This window comes from Protomyctophum parallelum (genome assembly GCF_964188405.1).
Source record: "Protomyctophum parallelum genome assembly, chromosome: 7".
Taxonomy (NCBI): Eukaryota; Metazoa; Chordata; class Actinopteri; order Myctophiformes; family Myctophidae; genus Protomyctophum; species Protomyctophum parallelum.
Genome location: NC_139705.1, coordinates 52,007,258 through 52,031,197, shown reverse-complemented (window position 1 = coordinate 52,031,197; position 23,940 = coordinate 52,007,258). Strand labels below are relative to the sequence as shown.

At 46.5% G+C, this 23,940-nt stretch overlaps 1 protein-coding gene across 1 annotated transcript in view; it reads right to left on the bottom strand.

The window, feature by feature from the left end:
- bcl2l1 (BCL2 like 1) overlaps positions 1–23,722 on the bottom strand; it is a 72,794-nt gene extending 49,072 nt beyond the window's left edge. The window contains exons 1-2 of the mRNA XM_083769436.1: positions 23,590–23,722; positions 18,098–19,207 (exon numbers count right to left, since the gene is read on the bottom strand). Of these exons, the coding sequence (XP_083625562.1) occupies positions 18,098–18,823 (726 nt within the window). The 5' untranslated portion in view covers positions 18,824–19,207; positions 23,590–23,722. The remainder of the gene's footprint in view (positions 1–18,097; positions 19,208–23,589) is intronic.
- Positions 23,723–23,940: the final 218 nt, after the last annotated feature.

Here is a 23,940-nt window from a genome sequence, read left to right as displayed (position 1 = left end):
CGGCAAGGACCCCCAGAATTATCTGTGTTTGGCCACGGACCCCCATCTGAAAATATGTTGTTCCAGGGAGGGATCCCCCCCCCCGTAAAAGCAAAGATTCGCTCTGAAACGATATATATTCAAAGATTTGCGCAACATTTTCATGATTTTTTTCTCCAAAAATAGCTAAAGTATAACTTACCTGTAATGATTAACCCATTTTGAGTGGGAACCCATTTTGGTGTTGACTGACATAGAAACATGGCTTTTTCAGAAAACTGTCATTTTCAAACAGACATTTTTGGAATCTGATCTCAGGTCAGAATGGGTTCAACATCAAAAGGGGTTATCATATGATAGATAGATAGATAGATAGATAGATAGATAGATAGATAGATAGATAGATAGATAGATAGATAGATAGATAGATAGATAGATAGATAGATAGATAGATAGATAGATAGATAGATAGATAGATAGATAGATAGATAGTGTATATAATATGGCCCTGCCCGGTGCTAGTTTGTGTGGAGAAAAATAAAAACACAAGAAACCCAGAGGAATGTAAAAAACTGCTTTCTTTCCTCCTCCTTATAATAATTCAAATTCATTCCCCCCAAATATATAAATAATGCATAAACGCTTTTTGGCATCGGGCAGATCTAAATTATCCCGGACGTTAATTGGCTTTGGGAAGGAAGGGGGAGGGGGTGGCTGAATTTGGTTTGCAGACTTTTTTTGCACAATTCTGCCTTCCATCTAGAGGACACACACACACACACACACACACACACACACACACACACACACACACACACACACACACACACACACACACACACACACACACACACACACACACACACACACACACACACACACACACACACACACACACACACACACACACACACACACACACACACACACACACACACACACACACACACACACACACACACACAGCAGTGACCCTCGCTAGGCTAGCACACACCAGCCTCGCTCTCTCTTCTAATTCAAGTGTCAGCCCCCCCTTCCCCCCCTCTCCCCTCCCCTTTTCCTCACTTTGTCTTTGACCTTTCCTTCCTTCCTTCCTTCCTTCCTCATAAAGCATCCCATGACCTCTGTCTGTAGGTGACGAGAAAATGACAGAATTAGGAAGTTGCAGCAGAGGATCATGAGATGGAGAACTAGTACATGACAAGGACCAGAGTCTGTAGAACATTCTTCATGTCTTTATGTATGTAAATTGTCTTGTTCTTGTGTCAAATGTGTGTATATGTGTTCTGCATACTTGGCTGCTGGGTCGCAAGACAAATTTCAGTGTGAACTGACAAAGTACTATCATATCATATATCATATCAAATAGCACGGATTGTCCCCTAGCCTAGTGTAAAAAAACATCACAAAAAACATGCAGTAATCCTGGTCTCTAAACTGCCTCCCCCTGGCCAGCCGGGGCGCCTGATGGAGGGGAAAGGAACTGGTCTCTATACTGCCTCCCCCTGGCCAGCCGGGGCGCCTGATGGAGGGGAAAGGAACTGGTTGGAATAACGTGTTCCTTCCACACGCTATACGTCCAAACAGGGAAACTCCCCCCTGTCAGGTGTAAAGGAGCAACTTGGCCACTCAGGCATGAAGGAAGCATGAGTTCAAGTTTGAACATATTACACTACTAGTGTTCTGAGCGTGACGGAGGCGTGTCCTTTCACTAGTATAGTATGTACAGAATGTCCAATCCGTGCTGTTTCAGCGTGTTTGGGTCAATCCGTGCTGTTTCAGCGTGTTTGGGTCAATCCGTGCTGTTTCAGCGTGTTTGGGTCAATCCGTGCTGTTTCAGCGTGTTTGGGTCAATCCGTGCTGTTTCAGCGTGTTTGGGTCAATCCGTGCTGTTTCAGCGTGTTTGGGTCAATCCGTGCTGTTTCAGCGTGTTTGGGTCAATCCGTGCTGTTTCAGCGTGTTTGGGTCAATCCGTGCTGTTTCAGCGTGTTCACAACGTTCGCACGCTCGTGGAGACTCTGTCTCTGTGTCTCTCTGTCTCTCTGTCTCTCTGTCTCTGTGTCTCTGTGTCTCTGTGTCTCTGTGTCTCTGTGTCTCTGTGTCTGTGTCTGTCTCTGTGTCTCTGTGTCTCTCTGTCTCTGTCTCTGTCTCTGTCTCTGTGTCTCTGTGTCTGTCTCTGTCTCTGTCTCTGTCTCTGTCTCTCTCTCTCTCTGTCTCTGTCTCTGTCTCTGTCTCTCTGTCTCTGTGTCTCTGTGTCTCTGTGTCTCTGTGTCTCTGTGTCTCTGTCTCTGTCTCTGTGTCTCTGTGTCTCTCTGTCTCTGTCTCTGTGTCTCTGTGTCTCTGTGTCTGTCTCTGTCTCTGTCTCTCTCTGTCTCTCTCTCTCTCTCTGTCTCTGTCTCTGTCTCTGTCTCTGTCTCTCTCCACAGACTCAAATTGGGTAGAGACGGCGCCCCTCTGTCACTGTATGTACAGATTTGGGGCTTTTCTAGGCGTGGAGAAGTGGTGAAGTATTACGGAAGTACCAATCCGTGCCTTTTCACCGTGTTTGGGTGAGACCGGGTTGACAGTGTATTTGTGCATGTGTGTGTGTGTGTGTGTGTCTCTCTCTCTCTCTCTTTCTGTGAAGCTAGACAGGTGAAAGTGGTCCTTGCTGACAGGTGGAGAACCTGCATATTGAACAGAGTACAGAAAAGAATGAAAAGAAAAGGAGGTATGGGGGGAGGGACGGGTTGGGGGGGGGGGGGGGAGGGACGGGTTGGGGGGGGGGACGGGTTGGGGGTTGGGGGGGGACTGCCTGGCAGAGTTGCTGCTCTACTTCCCGCACCAACGGGCCAACGGCTGTGGGGGGGGGGGGGGGGGGGGGGCACCGCAGCGGGCCAACGGCTCTGAGCCTCTAGTGTAGAGAAGTGATGGCGGACACAAAGAGGAAAGAGAAAGACCACAATGTAGGCCTGCTTTCAGAGAACACAGGAAGGCACAGGCAGGGGGGGGGGGGGAGAGAGGTGTGTTTCTGGGGAAAGACCAGACCAGACCACAGGCAGAGGTAAAAACACGAGAGAGTAAAGGTCCCAATACACACCGGACGCGGTTTTGGATTTTTAGCTGTTTTTAGCTGTTTTTCCGAAAAACGTGTGCAACCACCTTACGAGGAAATGAGAGAGAGACAGACAGAGAGAGACAGAGAGACACAGACAGAGACACAGACACAGACACAGACACTGGTACATAGGGATAAATTATGGTGAGGGTAAAACACCATCAATTCACCCTGTCCTGAAGTGAAATCCGCTGCAGTGATGGCTGGGAGGAGGATGTCCTCCATGTGTCAACGCTGAAAGAATTGTGTAACCCAATTATCTGTCCTCACCACGGGGGGTCTTATCTGGCCCATGGGGGGGGTCATGGGGGGGGGGGGGGGGGTCTTATCTGGCCCACGCTGGAACCAGAACCAGGGTTTATTAAATAACCACACAAAGGGAGGAAGCCGCCCCGTGTGACAGGACAGGAGGAGGCCGGGCCTTTCCTCTACGGAGGAGCATTATGGAGAAGTATAAAACACCACCTCCACCACAACGACAACTACACAGCTTTATTCACCTCTACGTCTGATAGAGACCCCTAAGATAGAGAGGTTAAAACACAACCTCCACCACAACGACAACTACACAGCTTTATTCACCTCTCTACGTCTGATAGAGACCCCTAAGATAGAGAGGTTAAAACACAACCTCCACCACAACGACAACTACAGCTTCATTCACCTCTACGTCTGATAGAGACCCCTAAGATAGAGAGGTTAAAACACAACCTCCACCACAACGACAACAACACAGCTTTATTCACCTCTCTACGTCTGATAGAGACCCCTAAGATAGAGAGGTTAAAACACAACCTCCACCACAACGACAACTACACAGCTTTATTCACCTCTCTACGTCTGATAGAGACCCCTAAGATAGAGAGGTTAAAACACAACCTCCACCACAACGACAACAACACAGCTTTATTCACCTCTCTACGTCTGATAGAGACCCCTAAGATAGAGAGGTTAAAACACAACCTCCAGCACAACGACAACTACACCGCTTTATTCACCTCTCTACGTCTGATAGAGACCCCTAAGATAGAGAGGTTAAAACACAACCTCCACCACAACGACAACTACACAGCTTCATTCACCTCTACGTCTGATAGAGACCCCTAAGATAGAGAGGTTAAAACACCACCTCCACCACAACGACAACTACAGCTTCATTCACCTCTACGTCTGATAGAGACCCCTAAGATAGAGAGGTTAAAACACAACCTCCACCACAACGACAACAACACAGCTTTATTCACCTCTACGTCTGATAGAGACCCCTAAGATAGAGAGGTTAAAACACAACCTCCACCACAACGACAACTACACAGCTTTATTCACCTCTCTACGTCTGATAGAGACCCCTAAGATAGAGAGGTTAAAACACAACCTCCACCACAACGACAACAACACAGCTTTATTCACCTCTCTACGTCTGATAGAGACCCCTAAGATAGAGAGGTTAAAACACAACCTCCACCACAACGACAACAACACAGCTTTATTCACCTCTACGTCTGATAGAGACCCCTAAGATAGAGAGGTTAAAACACAACCTCCACCACAACGACAACTACACAGCTTTATTCACCTCTCTACGTCTGATAGAGACCCCTAAGATAGAGAGGTTAAAACACAACCTCCACCACAACGACAACTACACCTCTCTACGTCTGATAGAGACCCCTAAGATAGAGAGGTTAAAACACAACCTCCACCACAACGACAACTACACAGCTTTATTCACCCTCTACGTCTGATAGAGACCCCTAAGATAGAGAGGTTAAAACACAACCTCCACCACAACGATAACTACACAGCTTTATTCACCTCTCTACGTCTGATAGAGACCCCTAAGATAGAGAGGTTAAAACACAACCTCCACCACAACGACAACTACACCGCTTTATTCACCTCTCTACGTCTGATAGAGACCCCTAAGATAGAGAGGTTAAAACACAACCTCCACCACAACGACAACTACACAGCTTCATTCACCTCTCTACGTCTGATAGAGACCCCTAAGATAGAGAGGTTAAAACACAACCTCCACCACAACGACAACACAGCTTCATTCACCTCTCTACGTCTGATAGAGACCCCTAAGATAGAGAGGTTAAAACACAACCTCCACCACAACGACAACACAGCTTTATTCACCTCTACGTCTGATAGAGACCCCTAAGATAGAGAGGTTAAAACACAACCTCCACCACAACGACAACTACACAGCTTTATTCACCTCTACGTCTGATAGAGACCCCTAAGATAGAGAGGTTAAAACACAACCTCCACCACAACGACAACACAGCTTTATTCACCTCTACGTCTGATAGAGACCCCTAAGATAGAGAGGTTAAAACACAACCTCCACCACAACGACAACTACACCTCTCTACGTCTGATAGAGACCCCTAAGATAGAGAGGTTAAAACACAACCTCCACCACAACGACAACACAGCTTTATTCACCTCTCTACGTCTGATAGAGACCCCTAAGATAGAGAGGTTAAAACACAACCTCCACCACAACGACAACTACACAGCTTTATTCACCTCTACGTCTGATAGAGACCCCTAAGATAGAGAGGTTAAAACACAACCTCCACCACAACGACAACAACACAGCTTTATTCACCTCTCTACGTCTGATAGAGACCCCTAAGATAGAGAGGTTAAAACACAACCTCCACCACAACGACAACTACACAGCTTCATTCACCTCTCTACGTCTGATAGAGACCCCTAAGATAGAGAGGTTAAAACACAACCTCCTCCACAACGACAACTACACCTCTCTACGTCTGATAGAGACCCCTAAGATAGAGAGGTTAAAACACAACCTCCACCACAACGACAACTACACCGCTTCATTCACCTCTACGTCTGATAGAGACCCCTAAGATAGAGAGGTTAAAACACAACCTCCACCACAACGACAACTACAGCTTCATTCACCTCTCTACGTCTGATAGAGACCCCTAAGATAGAGAGGTTAAAACACAACCTCCACCACAACGACAACTACACCGCTTTATTCACCCTCTACGTCTGATAGAGACCCCTAAGATAGAGAGGTTAAAACACAACCTCACCACAACGACAACTACACCGCTTTATTCACCCTCTACGTCTGATAGAGACCCCTAAGATAGAGAGGTTAAAACACAACCTCCACCACAACGACAACTACACCGCTTTATTCACCCTCTACGTCTGATAGAGACCCCTAAGATAGAGAGGTTAAAACACAACCTCCACCACAACGACAACAACACAGCTTTATTCACCTCTACGTCTGATAGAGACCCCTAAGATAGAGAGGTTAAAACACAACCTCCACCACAACGACAACTACAGCTTCATTCACCTCTCTACGTCTGATAGAGACCCCTAAGATAGAGAGGTTAAAACACAACCTCCACCACAACGACAACTACAGCTTCATTCACCTCTCTACGTCTGATAGAGACCCCTAAGATAGAGAGGTTAAAACACCACCTCCACCACAACGACAACTACACCGCTTTATTCACCCTCTACGTCTGATAGAGACCCCTAAGATAGAGAGGTTAAAACACAACCTCACCACAACGACAACTACACCGCTTTATTCACCCTCTACGTCTGATAGAGACCCCTAAGATAGAGAGGTTAAAACACAACCTCCACCACAACGACAACTACACAGCTTTATTCACCTCTACGTCTGATAGAGACCCCTAAGATAGAGAGGTTAAAACACAACCTCCACCACAACGACAACTACACAGCTTTATTCACCTCTACGTCTGATAGAGACCCCTAAGATAGAGAGGTTAAAACACAACCTCCACCACAACCACAACTACACCGCTTCATTCACCTCTACGTCTGATAGAGACCCCTAAGATAGAGAGGTTAAAACACAACCTCACCACAACCACAACTACACCGCTTTATTCACCCTCTACGTCTGATAGAGACCCCTAAGATAGAGAGGTTAAAACACAACCTCCACCACAACGACAACAACACAGCTTTATTCACCTCTACGTCTGATAGAGACCCCTAAGATAGAGAGGTTAAAACACAACCTCCACCACAACGACAACTACAGCTTCATTCACCTCTCTACGTCTGATAGAGACCCCTAAGATAGAGAGGTTAAAACACAACCTCCACCACAACGACAACTACAGCTTCATTCACCTCTCTACGTCTGATAGAGACCCCTAAGATAGAGAGGTTAAAACACCACCTCCACCACAACGACAACTACACCGCTTTATTCACCCTCTACGTCTGATAGAGACCCCTAAGATAGAGAGGTTAAAACACAACCTCACCACAACGACAACTACACCGCTTTATTCACCCTCTACGTCTGATAGAGACCCCTAAGATAGAGAGGTTAAAACACAACCTCCACCACAACGACAACTACACAGCTTTATTCACCTCTACGTCTGATAGAGACCCCTAAGATAGAGAGGTTAAAACACAACCTCCACCACAACGACAACTACACAGCTTTATTCACCTCTACGTCTGATAGAGACCCCTAAGATAGAGAGGTTAAAACACAACCTCCACCACAACCACAACTACACCGCTTCATTCACCTCTACGTCTGATAGAGACCCCTAAGATAGAGAGGTTAAAACACAACCTCCACCACAACCACAACTACACCGCTTCATTCACCTCTACGTCTGATAGAGACCCCTAAGATAGAGAGGTTAAAACACAACCTCACCACAACGACAACTACAGCTTTATTCACCTCTCTACGTCTGATAGAGACCCCTAAGATAGAGAGGTTAAAACACCACCTCCACCACAACGACAACTACAGCTTCATTCACCTCTCTACGTCTGATAGAGACCCCTAAGATAGAGAGGTTAAAACACAACCTCACCACAACGACAACTACACAGCTTTATTCACCTCTCTACGTCTGATAGAGACCCCTAAGATAGAGAGGTTAAAACACAACCTCCACCACAACGACAACTACACCGCTTCATTCACCTCTACGTCTGATAGAGACCCCTAAGATAGAGAGGTTAAAACACAACCTCCACCACAACGACAACAACACAGCTTCATTCACCTCTCTAAGTATTATAGAGACCCCTAAGATAGAGAGGTTAAAACACAACCTCCTCCACGCCACAACAACACAGCTTCATTCACTTCTCTAAGTCTGATGATAGACACTGGGACCCTTAAAACCCATTTTGACCCGGGAACGATTCTACAAATGTCTTCTATAAATCCTGACTGTTTTCTTGAAAAAGCAGTTTTTTTCTATGTCAAGTCGTTCTCAAACACCTTCATGTCACTTTTCACATTTCTTCAAAATAGCAGCTCTACAAGCTCATAGCGCGCCACCGAGTGGCGCGCTATGAGCTTGTAGAGCTGCTATTTTTCAATAGCTATAAAGCATTACATAATGCTAAACACCAAAAGGGGTTAAGATAGAGAACAACAACTAGAAAAAGTGCCCTTCCGGGCACAGGTCTCCACCAGGTTATCCACAGATCCGTGCAGTTAGAGGTAAAAACACTTTTTGGACAGTTATAGCGCCACCTTGAGGCTGAGTTGAAATTGTTCATGTGGCATTTGGTCCTCGGCCTAGTGGGAATGTGGGTGCACAATTTCACAGAAATCACGCGATGTGTTCATGATTTGCAGCATTTTGTTTGAAACTGAGCACTCCTGTGAACTTTGGAAGCCAATCTTAACCAATCAGGATGGAGTCTGATAAATCTGAAAGACCCGTTTCGTTGAATGGCTCTAGAGAGACTGTGTACCAATTTGCGTGATGTTTGGACACAATCTGTAGGTGTACTGTGCAAAAACTTGTTTTGCACAAAGCGGCCTCCTGGTGGCGCTATAACAGGCCGTTCTGGAAAGTTTGGGGCAGAGGTTCATCGTTGGCATCCAGGGAGTGTGTGTGCAAAATATGGCATCGACCGGGTTAACGGTGGCCGAGATTAGCTGTTCACGGACACACGGACGGACACACACACGGACGGACGGACGGACGGACGGACGGACGGACACGCGGACGGACGGAGTGCAAAACATACTCTCCCCACATGCCTTCGGCCTGGTGGAGACAACAACACAGCTCCATTCACTTCTCTAACTCAGAGGGGTCACGGTGACATGATGACAAACAGCAACCACACACACATCCGCTAAATGTCCACATCGTGTTCCGAGCCACTGGCCTCACATTCGGGGAAGTGGGTGTGTGCGCGTGCGTGTGAGTGTGAGTGTGCGTGTGTGTGTGTGTGTGTGTGTGTGTGTGTGTGTGCGCGTGCGTGTTGACAATTCATAAGAGACCACAGGCTTTCTATGATCCATGTGTTGATGACTAATATGTGTTGATGAGTGAACATGAATGACAGCTGTGTTAACCCATTCTGACCTGGGATCAGATTCATAGGAGGTTTCCACTGGACACACACTGGTCTGATTAACCCATTCTGACCTGAGATCAGATTCTAGAAATGTCAGTCGCTCTTCGATTTTTCAAAAATAGCAGATCGACAAGCTCGTATCGCGCCACCGAGTGGCGCGATACGAGCTTGTAGATCTGCTATTTTTCAATAGCTAAAGCATAACATGATGCCAACACCAAAATGGGTGCCCGTTCAGAATGGGGTAAGAAGATGCACTGTGGTTACTGTCTGGGCAGGAGGGGTGGGGGGGGGGGGGGGGGAGACCATGTGACTGAAAGCATCGACTACCATGAGTTGAATTCTGGTAAAAACTATTCCGTCATGGCTTTAGAAATCTCACCTCACCCAGAAGAACGATTCTACGAATGCCAAATGACAGTTTTCTGGAAAAAACCCATTTCTATGTCAGTCGTGAGTCAAATAAACCAGTGGAGCTGAGTTTTCATACCAGTGTTGTGGACTCAATTTTTTCCTCTATGTCAGTCGTTCTCAAAGATTTTCATGTCAAGGACCCCCAACAATATATGTAATTGGCCGCCGACCCCCATCTGAAAATATGTTGTTCCAGGGAACCCTCCAGAAGCAACGAGTTAAAAATGTTCACTCTGAAAGAATATATATTCAAAGATTTCTGCCACATTTTCAAGATTAAAAAAAAAAAATCAGACCTACAATCTCATAGCGCGGCACTCGGTGCCGTGCTTGTAGATCTGTAGATCTGATATTTTTTTAAATAGCTAAAGTATAACATAATGCTTAAAACACCAAAAGGTGTTCCCAGTCCTGAACAGGTTAAATGCGGTCCAATATCAGGTCTGATTAATGACAGCTGTCTCCTGGGACCTCTGAGCATCCTGAGACAAAACCAATGCCATGATGTGTACAGAAAGTTTAACTCAACAGAGGGACGCAAATGGAGTTATAGTACAGCTTTGTTCCCAGTCCATTTAAGCACAGTGTCATCACCACTTCCCTGGGAAAGCCAACAAGAGTCAACTGTGAGAGTGAAACCAGATCAGAACTGTCAACTTAGTGAATTCAATACCAGGTTCCAAAAACGTCATCTGTAAGTGTATTCTTTTGTTTTAAATATATATTTTTTATCCCACGATTTTTGTAACCCACTTTTCACCCCTGTGTCAATCATCTAATGTGATCCTGGGCTCTACACACCCTCCGCCAACCTGGGGAGAGCAACGGACTTGAACTCATGCTTCCTTCATGCCTGAGTGTCCAAGTTGCTCCTTTACACCTGACAGGGGGGAGTTTCCCTGGTTGGACGTAGCGCATGGAAGGAACACGTTATTCCAACCAGTTCCTTTCCCCTCCATCAGGCGCCCCGGCTGGCCAGGGGGAGGCAGTTTAGAGACCAGGATTACTGCATGTTTTTGTGAGGGTACCTACCCTAGGGGACACGGGGAGAACATGCAAACTCCACACAGAAAGGCCCTTTCACCAAACCCCGCCTTCGGGTATGGGCACTGATGACGCGGAGGAGGAAACACGCCGCCAGCACCCACAGCGTCCCGAGCGGGAATCGAACCCAGGACCTTCTAGCTGTGAGTCGACAGAACTACCAACTGTGCCACCTGGCCCCCCTAGACTGTCAACTTAGTGAATTAAATACCAGTCTGCGTCTCCTTAGCGTTTGAGAGAGATTTAACTGAAGGTCTGAACTACGCTTCAGTTCTAGAGATGTTCTCTCTGGTCAGAGACCACTCTGCAGTGCTCATAAATGAGTCTGTTTCATTTATATCCAAAAGCCCTTGAATATGATGGGATACAATTAAGGATTAATGTGATTATGGTAAACTCACATATCACACATAATTCACTAGCCAAAAAAATTATATATATATATGAACGATTGGAGAAAACAATAATCAGAATTATTTCACAGACTCCTGGAAAGAAACCGTGTCGTTCCAACATCTGGACAGTGTCATCTGGAATAAGGACAGTGTCATCATGGGAAAGACCATTTATAAAATATCTGTCAAAACATAGCTGGCGTTGGTCCGTAATGTGAACATACTTAGAAGATTGTGTACGACAGAGTTACAAATAACAAAACTGTATTTATTTTTCTCATTTTACCATGAGACAGGTACATTACATAAATACCATGAGACAGGTACATTACATAAATTGGAGTTTGTTGTGACAATCAACGGTGATGTTCAGATAAATCGAATGGGCCCACAATAAAAAAAATTGTTTTTTTCTTTTTTTTAAATCAAACTGCTGTGTTTGCTGTTATATGATAATACTGTAGTAAACAGTGTCATCTGATGCACACGTCCACTCCTGTCGTCTCGAGGGGATGAATGGCTTTTTTAACTTGAAACAATAACAGCCTTATCAGAGTACAGACAGCGTGAGTCACTTGGATTCATCAATAGTGATTGATGAATCAGACTTTTAGTAGTACTGCAGGGCACTGTGTCTCTGACTTTGTCCGTGACCCGTGGCGGTAGGTCCCATTTTTAACCCGTTTTGACCTGAGATCAGATTCTAAAAATGTCTTCTACATCCTGACAGTTTTCTGAAAAAGCTATGTTTCAATGTCAGTCGTTCTTTGATTTTTCTAAAATAGCAGACCTACAAGCTCGTAGCGCGTCACTCGGTGGCGCGCTACGAGCTTGTAGATCTGCTATTTTTCAATAGCTAAAGCATAACATGATGCTATAACACCAAAAGGGGTTCCCACCCCAAAATGGGTTAATGCGTCAGAGGAACAGGAATGACAGTAACTGAGCTATACGCAACAAACATGTCAGCCAAGACCAACACCAGCCTGTTAGATAAACGGAGCATTCAGTGATTTGGGTGATTTTGGAAATCCCCCCCCCCCCCGGGGGCCGCCCCGGTAACAAGATGTGCACATACACACGCACTACAGACAGTGGGGGGGGGGGGGGGGGGGGGACGACACGAGAGGCACATCAAGGCCCGCCTCCGCTCGATCATGATTGGCGGAAGGCCTCTCTCTATCCTGATTGGACGAAGGCTGGGCCACCTAGCCAAAAACGAAAGCTAAGGGGTTGTTATTTTTTTTACCCCTGGGGTTAACTGGGGTCAGGGAGGAACTCCTTGTATGGTCAGCACACTCTATAGTAGGGAGGATTATCACAACAAAGCAAAAGAAAGAAATAAGTGATATTTGAATTAAGTGAAATCACAGAATATTCCTGTTTTATTCTTTGCCAACGATCTGTCTGCTCCCTGTCATGTTCCTATAGGCCAACATATGACTGAGGGACTGCCATTGGATTTTTATTCTCCATGTCATGTGAAAGCAGGGAATCATAGCTTCAAATTGACATGTTGGTTGTTCAGTTTGACCCACCAGTTTTGGAGATATGGCTTATAGAGTAATGTCTGGCAGAGAAACAGAGAGTTGAGAAAACAGGCTTGAAAGGTTCACTTCTGTGGTCTCTATTACACCTAGCTACATGTTTAAGCATTTATTTCATATTTACATGTCTTCTGTGGTCTCTAACATTACACCATAGCTACATGTTTAAGCATTTATTTCATATTTACATGTCTTCTGTGGTCTCTATCATTACACCTATAGCTACATGTTTAAGCATTTATTTCATATTTACATGTCTTCTGTGGTCTCTATCATTACACCTATAGCTACATGTTTAAGCATTTATTTCATATTTACATGTCTTCTGTGGTCTCTATCATTACACCTATAGCTACATGTTTAAGCATTTATTTCATATTTACATGTCTTCTGTGGTCTCTAACATTACACATAGCTACATGTTTAAGCATTTATTTCAGAGTCTGTCAGTGTTATTATTTTTAAAATAAAATATGAATAAATTAAGTTTGCACGATGACAGGCTCTCAGTCAAACCTGGTCACGTGGTGAGCCTGTATAGATCTGCTATTTTCACCACTTGGTGTTAGCATTATGTTATGCTTTAGCTATTGAAAAATAGCAGATCTACAAGCTCATAGCTCTCTATGAGCTTGTAGGTCTGCTATTTTTGAAAAGTCAAAGAACGACTGACATAGAAACATAGGCTTTTTCAGAAAACTGTCAGGATGTAGAAGAACATTTTTAGAATCTGATCTCAGGTCAAAAATTATCATTTTTCATATGTGGAATTTCTTAGATTCTTTCGTTTGTTTTATAAATGTATATAATATTGAAAAGATAATATATAATAAAATGCTTTTTTGGGGGGTGGGGGGGGGAGAACATCTTTTTAAATAATTTTGTTTTGTCGTAGGAAAAGAAAATGTCTGGGTTCTATAATCTCATTTAACTCATGTTGGTGTTAGCATTATGTCATGCTTTAGCTATTGAAAAATAGCAGAGCTCATAGATATAGATAGATGTAGATAATAATAGCAGAGCTTGTAGGTCTGCTATGTTTTTAAACTGTCAGGATTTAAGACATTTTTAGAATCTGATCTCAGGTCAAAATGTGTTAAAGAACCACCATTCTTCTGTGCGTTAGAATCTGATCTCAGGTCAGAATGGGATAATGTCTCATACTGTATCTCCCCCCCCCCCCCCCCCAGGCGCTCTGTTGTGCAAAGAGCACAATGTACAGTACAGGCTCGTCCAATGAGGTTCCTCGCTGGCCGCGCCGCGTCTGTCCATTCCAATCAGGCGGCAGCTTCCATAAGATCGACCTCCGACCTCTATACCCTGCTCTGCGGCGACATCAACAGCCCCTCCCCTCCAGCCCCCCCCCCCCCCCCCCACATACCATGCAGAGGCAGCCGGAGCATCACAAAGGAAAGAGCTGACCGTACCCTACTGTAACCGCACACACACACACACACACACACACACACACACACACACACACACACACACACACACACACACACACACACTAACAAACAGGACAGCCTGGTCCTGACTGACCCTGCCCTGGAGAACAGAGCTTTCATCTACAGTACAGTACAGTACAGTACAGTACAGTACAGTACAGTACAGTACAGAGGACAGGGTGGATCAACAGAGAAAATGGACAGAGTAGGTATAGGGAGGGCGGGAGGGAAATAATACAGGAGAGAGCAGCGGAGCCAATCAAGTGACCGACGGATAAAACAAAAGGCTATCTGTGTGTGTGTGTGTGTGTGTGTGTGTGTGTGTGTGTGTGTGTGTGTGTGTGTGTGTGATGAGAGAGAACTTCGATCCCCTCTAGACGCACAGGGGGGGGGGGGGGGAAGGGAGAGAGAGAGAGAGAGAGAGAGAGAGAGAGAGAGAGAGAGAGAGAGAGAGAGAGAGAGAGAGAGAGAGAGAGAGAGAGAGAGAGAGAGAGAGAGAGAGAGAGAGAGAGAGAGAGAGAGAGAGAGAGAGAGAGAGAGAGAGAGAGAGAGAGAGAGAGAGCGCTAGTAAAGCTCCTACCTAAAGGCTCCCTTTAAGCTTGCGGTTCGATTGCAGTCAATTAAAGCAGGGCTGAGACTCAGCCCTGTGTTCTGAGACACAGCCCTGTGTTCTGACTGAGACACAGCCCTGTGTTCTGACTGAGACACAGCCCTGTGTTCTGACTGAGACACAGCCCTGTGTTCTGACTGAGACACAGCCCTGTGTTCTGACTGAGACACAGCCCTGTGTTCTGACTGAGACACAGCCCTGTGTTCTGACTGAGACACAGCCCTGTGTTCTGACTGAGACACAGCCCTGTGTTCTGACTGAGACACAGCCCTGTGTTCTGACTGAGACACAGCCCTGTGTTCTGACTGAGACACAGCCCTGTGTTCTGACTGAGACACAGCCCTGTGTTCTGACTGAGACACAGCCCTGTGTTCTGACTGAGACACAGCCCTGTGTTCTGACTGAGACACAGCCCTGTGTTCTGACTGAGACACAGCCCTGTGTTCTGAGACACAGCCCTGTGTTCTGACTGAGACACAGCCCTGAGTTCTGACTGAGACTCAGCCCTGTGTTCTGAGACACAGCCCTGTGTTCTGACTGAGACACAGCCCTGTGTTCTGAGACACAGCCCTGTGTTCTGAGACACAGCCCTGTGTTCTGACTGAGACACAGCCCTGTGTTCTGACTGAGACACAGCCCTGTGTTCTGACTGAGACACAGCCCTGTGTTCTGACTGAGACACAGCCCTGAGTTCTGACTGAGACTCAGCCCTGTGTTCTGAGACACAGCCCTGTGTTCTGACTGAGACACAGCCCTGTGTTCTGACTGAGACACAGCCTTGTGTTCTGACTGAGACACAGCCCTGTGTTCTGACTGAGACACAGCCCTGTGTTCTGACTGAGACACAGCCCTGTGTTCTGACTGAGACACAGCCCTGTGTTCTGACTGAGACACAGCCCTGTGTTCTGACTGAGACACAGCCCTGTGTTCTGACTGAGACACAGCCCTGTGTTCTGACTGAGACACAGCCCTGTGTTCTGACTGAGACACAGCCCTGAGTTCTGGGGCGTTGGGCGTTGGGCCGTGCTCTTCAGGTTAGCGCTCCCTCTGTGTGAGTCTGCAGCCTGTCAGGTAGGGGTATGTTGTGGATAACTGGTTTGGGAATCACTTCTTAGACACAAAGGAGACAAAAGGAATGTAATTTATCCTTAAAGGACTCGGAGACGACATGATCACAGTTCACATTCTAACAAGCTCTTCTTTCTCTGCACGGTCTGGAAAACGAACTGCAGTCCAACGAACGTCTTGTGCAATTCATGTTTTCATGGGATTTGTGCCGTGACTTATTTCTCTTCCATTGCATCTTATTATAACCCATTTTGGGGCGGGAACCCCTTATGGTGTTATAGCATCATGTTATGCTTTAGCTATTGAAAAATAGCAGATCTACAAGCTCATAGCGCGCCACTCGGTGGCGCGCTATGAGCTTGTAGATCTGCTATTTTTGGAAAAATCGAAGAATGCCTGACATAGAAACATAGCTTTTTCAGAAAACTGTCAGGATGTAGAAGAACATTTTTAGAATCTGATCTCAGGTCAGAATGAAAACTGTCAGGATGTAGAAGACATGTTTAGAATCTGATCTCAGGTCAGAATGAAAACTGTCAGGATGTAGAAGACCTTTTTAGAATCTGATCTCAGGTCAGAATGAAAAATGTCAGGATGTAGAAGACATGATTAGAATCTGATCTCAGGTCAGAATGGGATAAGGTGGTTCTGTGCAACCGGCCTGCACATGCATGTCTGCGTGACATGGTTTTTATAATAAGAGCTCCATTGTTTTGCCGTTCTTTTTTTTTTCTTCAACTCCATCTCCTCTTGAAGCCCATTTCCTATCGGCCGGTCGGTGTCAGAACACGGGCCAGAACAGAACAGAACACAGGCCAGAACACGGGCCAGAACACGGGCCAGAACAGAACAGAACACAGGCCAGAACACGGGCCAGAACACGGGCCAGAACAGAACAGAACACAGGCCAGAACACGGGCCAGAACAGAACAGAACACAGGCCAGAACACGGGCCAGAACAGAACAGAACACAGGCCAGAACACGGGCCAGAACAGAACAGAACACGGGCCAGAACAGAACAGAACACAGCCTTATGCAACACAGTGTTCTCACGGTAAATCCATCACAGTAAGATGCCAAAGGAAGCCATGAGAAAACATGTGTGTGTGTGTGTGTGTGTGTGTACTGCAGATGCACGACAAACGCCAATAAAAACTCCCAACATCCATAAAGATTGTTTGCATCGTGTGAACAAGTTACAACACGCTACACGCTAAAGTACTATAAAGATACCATCCATACCTGACACACCCACCATTCAGAACTATGAACCATTCAGAACTATGAACTATAAAGTACTATGAAGATACCATTCAGAAATATGAACTATGAACCATTCAGAACTATGAACCATAAAGTACTATACAGATACCATCCATACCTGACACACCCACCCACCTACACACTGTACACACACCCACCATTCAGAAACCTGGATGCAGCCACACCCACCCACCTACACTACTGTACACACACACACACACACACCTTCAGCCAATCTCACCTGGACTACGCACACACCCACACACACACACACACAGTGCATACACCTTCACACACACCCACACCTTGAGCCAATCTCACCTGGACCACGCGCACGCACACACACACAGTGCTTAGTACACCTGCCAGGCCGCGTCCATTGTTTATGTGTGCCACTGTATGTTCACTGCAAAAACAACACAATAATATTTCTATGGCTTCACGAGCCCTTCAACTAATGACTAATGATGCTCACATGTGAGCTTGTAGATCGGCTATTTTCAGCAAGTGTAAAAACACTCATTACGACGGCATCAAGGCCCGCCAAAACACAATTTAGTCGACTAAATCACCTGTAGATTTAGTCGACTAAAATCTTATGACATTTAGTCGACTAAAACTAGACTAACACTAAGACATTTCCAGGTGAATAAAATGTGACTAAAACTAAATTAAGTTTCAGTCCAAAGACTATGACTAGACTAAAATTGAAATTCGCTGCCAAAAACAACACTGCACACACACACAGGCCCACACACACACACACACAGGCCCACACACACACACAGGCCCACACACACACACACACACACACACACAGTGTAAGACTCACCCATCCTCCCTGTGCGTGGATCCAGGGCTGGATGTGCTGGTCCAGGTAGACGGTCATCCAGTCGGCGATCCTCTCCACCAGCGGGCTCATCTCCTTCTCCACGCACTCCACGCAGAGCGCCCCGCCGAAGGCGAACAGGCCCACCACGCGGCCCCAGTTCACGCCGTCGCGGAACACCTCGTCCATCACGCTCTCGAAGGAGCGGTAGGCGGTGGCCGGGGTGATGTGCAGCTGAGACGACAGGTCGCTGAAGGCCCGCGCGAAGCGCAGCTCGAACTCGTTGGCCGAGTCGCGCAGCGCCTCCTTCACCACGGCCAGCTGGCTCGACGACGACGACGGCGCCGTGGGCGTCGGCGTCGCTGTTACCGCCGCGGGCGCCGCCGCTAGCGACGAGTTCTGCTGCTGTTGTTGTCGCAGCGGAGAGGAGGCGTCCCCGGGCGGAGGAGGAGGAGGGGGCGTTCCCGGCGTTCCCGAGCCGCTCGTGGTCGTGGTGCCGTTGAGCGTGCCGTTGGCGTGCGGCGGTGGCGAGATCGCCGCCGCCGCCCCCCGCTGTTGCTCGCCATCCACCTCCAGCGTCTCCCCCCCTCCCCCTCCCCCTCCCCCCTCAGTCCTGTCCGGGGCTTCTGTGGTCGTGGTGGACGACAGCCCGATGTGGTGGACGGGATAGTTCCTCTGGGAGAGTTTATACTTTATGTAGAAGAGGACCAGTTCTCTGTTGTGGGACATGATGGTGGAGAAAAGGGTCTTCTTCTACGACCGACCGACCGACCGGGGTTCTCTCTCTCTCCTTTCCCCCCCGCTCCTCCCCCTCCTCCTTTTCCTCGACTTCTCCTGGAGGGGCTTGTTGTGTTGTTGTGTGTTGGGAAGTAAAACACACACACACGCACGTGGCTGACTGGCTGGCTGGCTGCCCGCTCACACTCACACACTCACACACACACACACACACACTCACACACGCACACACACACACAGTGTCCAGGCCGTCTCCCTCTCTGTTCCAGGGGCTCAGATCACCATGGCGATGCTCCTCGGCTTTGATCCGGAGGACGGAGGAGACCGACGGTAGAACACCAACCACTACACGAGGCTGATCAATGGGTTCAGACCCTGCAGAGAAAAACAACAGGCAGAAGTTACAATCTCTCTGTGTGTGACTTTAAGAGAGACAAGAGCATAGTATGTGTGTGTGTGTGTGTGTGTGTGTGTGTGTGTGTGTGTGTGTGTGTGTGTGTGTGGGCGGGGGGGAGGGGGGGTGGGTCCTTGATGGGGCCTGTAGACCTTCAAATGAAACGTGGACAGGTGGGGTCGGAGGTCACCTCTCTAATTGGGCTGTTACACGGTGGCGCAGATGGCACAGAGCCATTAGTGGAGAGAAGAGAGAAGTGTCTCTGTGCGTGGGAGTGTGTGTGTGTGTGTGTGTGTGTATGTGCATGCATGGGAGTGTGCGTGTGCGTGCAATGAGGATATGAGGCTTTAGCTGAAAGAAGATCAAAAGGAGAGACTTTCCGCCGTCGCACCCTGGCCCTGGGTAGTGAGTGACTACACTGTCACATAAATATATTGACAATTTCCAACAAATAAAAACTAGACTAAAATGTTTGCAAGGGACTAGTGGACAAGAGATCCAGTATAAGCAAAAGACAATACTGAAAATAGCCGATCTACAAGCTCACAACGAGTCATGTTGACTCAAATCTTATGACATTTAGTCGACTAAAACTAGACTAGCACTAACACATTCCAGATGACTAAAATATGACTAAAACTGAATGAAGTTTCATGGCAAACACTATGACTAAAATAAAATAGAAATGGGCTGCCAATGCTGTGCAGCATCAAAGGGCAACAGATGTACTATCTCTGCTATCTCACAGACATAATTATCCCTAGATTCTCTAGACTGGAAGTCTGGAACCAAATACTGGAAAGTTAACATTTCTTAACCGTCACTTTTCTGAATTAATGAGGGGAAAACGCCAGCTGTCACTTTGCAAGAGTAAAGCTGAAAGAACATTTTTCCTCCAAGATATAATAATTCAGTATATATTGTCATTGTCAGCCTGTCGGGCGAATATCAAAACTGTTAACTTTCAGAAAAAGGTCAAAATAATCTGTTCCAAATGGATTATCCAATTAACGATCTCTGTTCTCACAGTCAGAGCTGTCATTTAGAAGTCCCCATTTAACCACATCTATTGTGAGACAAAAGACGTGTGTGTGGGTGGCAACCTTTTGATATCGCTAAATATGACCTTTTACCTTCCCCAACTGTATAATGTCAACATTAACATGAGTGGCAGTGTTTTAATAACCTGGGGCTAACGACCGTACTGCCGGGAAACTCCATGCAAATGTATGCTGGGGCTTCTTATTATTACATAACACACAACACAACAACACACACACACATCACAGCCTGCCCTACTGCACTGTGAGGGACTCAGTGGTCCGGGGACCACCAGTGGTCTTTGAGGGGGTTCCAGGTGGTCCCCAGTCTGCACTGTGACTGACTCAGAGGTCCGGGGACCACCAGGGGTCTTTGAGGGGGTTCCAGGTGGTCCCCAGTCTGCACTGTGACTGACTCAGAGGTCCGGGGACCACCAGGGGTCTTTGAGGGGGTTCCAGGTGGTCCCCAGTCTGCACTGTGAGGGACTCAGAGGTCCGGGGACCACCAGGGGTCCTTGAGGGGGCTCCAGGTGGTCCCAGTCTGCACTGTGAGGGACTCAGAGGTCCGGGGACCACCAGGGGTCCTTGAGGGGGCTCCAGGTGGTCCCCAGTCTGCACTGTGAGGGACTCAGAGGTCCGGGGACCACCAGGGGTCCTTGAGGGGGTTCCAGGTGGTCCCCAGTCTGCACTGTGAGGGACTCAGAGGTCCGGGGACCACCAGGGGTCCTTGAGGGGGTTCCAGGTGGTCCCCAGTCTGCACTGTGAGGGACTCAGAGGTCCGGGGACCACCAGTGGTCCTTGAGGGGGCTCCAGGTGGTCCCCAGTCTGCACTGTGAGGGACTCAGAGGTCCGGGGACCACCAGTGGTCCTTGAGGGGGTTCAAGGTGGTCCCCAGTCTGCACTGTGACTGACTCAGAGGTCCGGGGACCACCAGTGGTCCTTGAGGGGGCTCCAGGTGGTCCCCAGATAAAGGATGGAGAGACGGTAACCAAATGAATTGGGACCATTTATAGATCATTAACTCTTGAGAGTAACATCACTCAAGAGTTACAGTATTGATAAACATCTGCATTACTTAATTCACAAGAAGACTACTGACTAGTGACTATACACACAATTATATTTTGCCTGTAATCTCTCCTAATGGTAACCAACAACATCAATACAGCATGGAATTGTGGACTAATAATCTTGTCCAACTATAACAGATTTCTGTCGTTTTGGGTCTGAGAGGCTAAATGTCATCAAATAAATGGTGGTCCATAAATGAACCGCTCAAATGTAGCCCAAAATTGACATTTCCAATCTGAAAATGTCAGAATCGATAAACACATCGATTCATCTACGAGGGTTCAGATTTTGGGCCAGCTCAAAATGCAGGAGAAAAACCCCTGACTGCTCTAAGACAATGGACGCTTCAGATCACCAAAGAAAGTATGAAAACAATCAGTCTTAATTGGCGTCTGCATGGCCAAACCGCCCCGTAGAATAACATTATATAACCATTAAAGTCCTACCCCGTTAACAAAACGCCATGTTTTCAAGAAGAAACGGTTGTGGAAAAACATGTGAGAAAGGATGAGAAAGCCACGGCGCAGCCATTAATGTTTACAATAAGGGACAGGGTGGCCACGTGCTACACGTGGTCTCAGACTGAGGGCAGAGAATGTTACACTCACATGTTTGTAAACATCACACGGGCCTTAATTACTTAAACATTCTTATTGCAGGAACACGTGAAAGTCTCTTAACGACCTGACCAGTCCACACAGTCCGGAATAACCTAAAACAACTTCACAATAATGTCACCTGGCTCCAAATGATTGGCTAAACAAACAAATGAAGCGAGTTGTACAGGTTGTTCTCGAGTGCTTTTTTGTTTAAGTGAGACCATCTTAACAATGTTGGAGCCCTGTTTAGAGTTTAGACTTATAAACGTTACACTAGCATAACATTATGTTATGTATCCTGTTTGACCAATTAAGAACATTATTTGAAAACAGTATAAACTGTATAAACTGATATATCTGCTTACCAACAATAACACGCAATCAAAGTTAAAAAGCTGCTCGCTTCTCCTCTTCAGTTCACAGCCATATATAGTTAGTATCCTGAAACGGCACAGTTTCCAAACGGTCGTAAATCCACAGTAGAAGAGTAGTGGTCATCCTCAGACTGTGTGGGTTACATGTATGCGCTTCAATGTTCTGTGTGTGTGTGTGTGTGTGTGCACCTCCCCTGTCTCTCCACTGCACACCCAGATTAGGTCCTAGGGTAACTCTATTGCCTTGAATTGCATTGCATCATGATGTGAGGATGGCTTGTTGAAATTATGCGCCAAGATAAAGTACAAGTAGTTAAATAATAATAATAGTAATTCATCTTTGGCATCTGAGGTAAACGCTAAATGTCGTATATATTTTCATTTTATAAATTGATTTATATTCTACTAACTAACTTTGATGAAATGAGTATAAACAAATGACACTAATGGAAACAAGCCATATGGCTTTCTTGGGTTTAAATACATCTAGCAGACGTTGTATTGATTGAACTGTACTTTGCTTTTTAAGCAAACTGTTAATATATATGTTATTATTATAATAATGTTAACATATTTAGCGTGGGAGGAAGTGGTGCCTTCCACTACTGCGGTCGCCAGACTGAATTACCCCAGGGCGCCCAGCCTAGTCCAATTACGTAACAAAGATATTCCATTCCGTTCTCCTATCATAAACACTTTGGAAAGACCTTTAATCACACAGTCAGTCCTGTATATGGACTCCAACCACCCACCGTTCACTTCACTTCACACACACACCCCACTATAAAGACATAAACACTATAATAATCACCATTATTACAGCATTTATCCTGTAAACATCAGAGACAGAGAGAGAGAGAGAGAGAGACGCACAGCGCAGCAGATGTTGTACTATAACTGTACAGTGAATATGGCTGTCATGGTCTCTCTCTGAGCGGTGAACGTTAAGGGGGAAAATCCGCAGACCATTCCAGCAGCAGCAGCCGTGTATATAATTAATATATATACGAGACATAGATTGCAAAAGACGCCCTAAAAGAAGGACTTTATGAAGAGAAATCAGGGCTATAATATGCGCAGTATATATATTTTTTTACGTGCAAGCTGTTTTCGAGCTGGCTATGGGTTTGGTTCTAACGTAAACGTACGCCGGAAAAATGCAGTTGTGTGGAATGGAGAAATGAGACAGTAGTCAGTAGTCTGTCTGTCTGTCTGTCTGTCAGACATATTATATTATAATAGAGATGTTAATGCACTAATTAACTAACGTCTTTCTTACTTGTTGTAAAAGCAGCACCAGTCCTCCTCCCGGCAGTAATAAAACCATGTCTACAATCCTCCAGAGTCCAGCGGCAGGATTCATATCCGTCACACAGAGGCTGCTGTACTGACTCTAGTCTCTAGTCTATGCGCTGAACGGCAAGGAACATAGAGTTATGGCTCTACTTACCACGGTGTCGCTCCATCGCCCCCCCCACCCCCCTCCACCCCCCCTAAAAAAAAAAAAGCACAGATCTACAAGCTATCAACGCGCCGCGTCGCGACGCGTTGATAGCTTGTAGATCTGTGCTTTTTTCTTTCTTTTTGGGGGCAGATTCGCAGAACCCGCCCACAACGAACCACGTACACT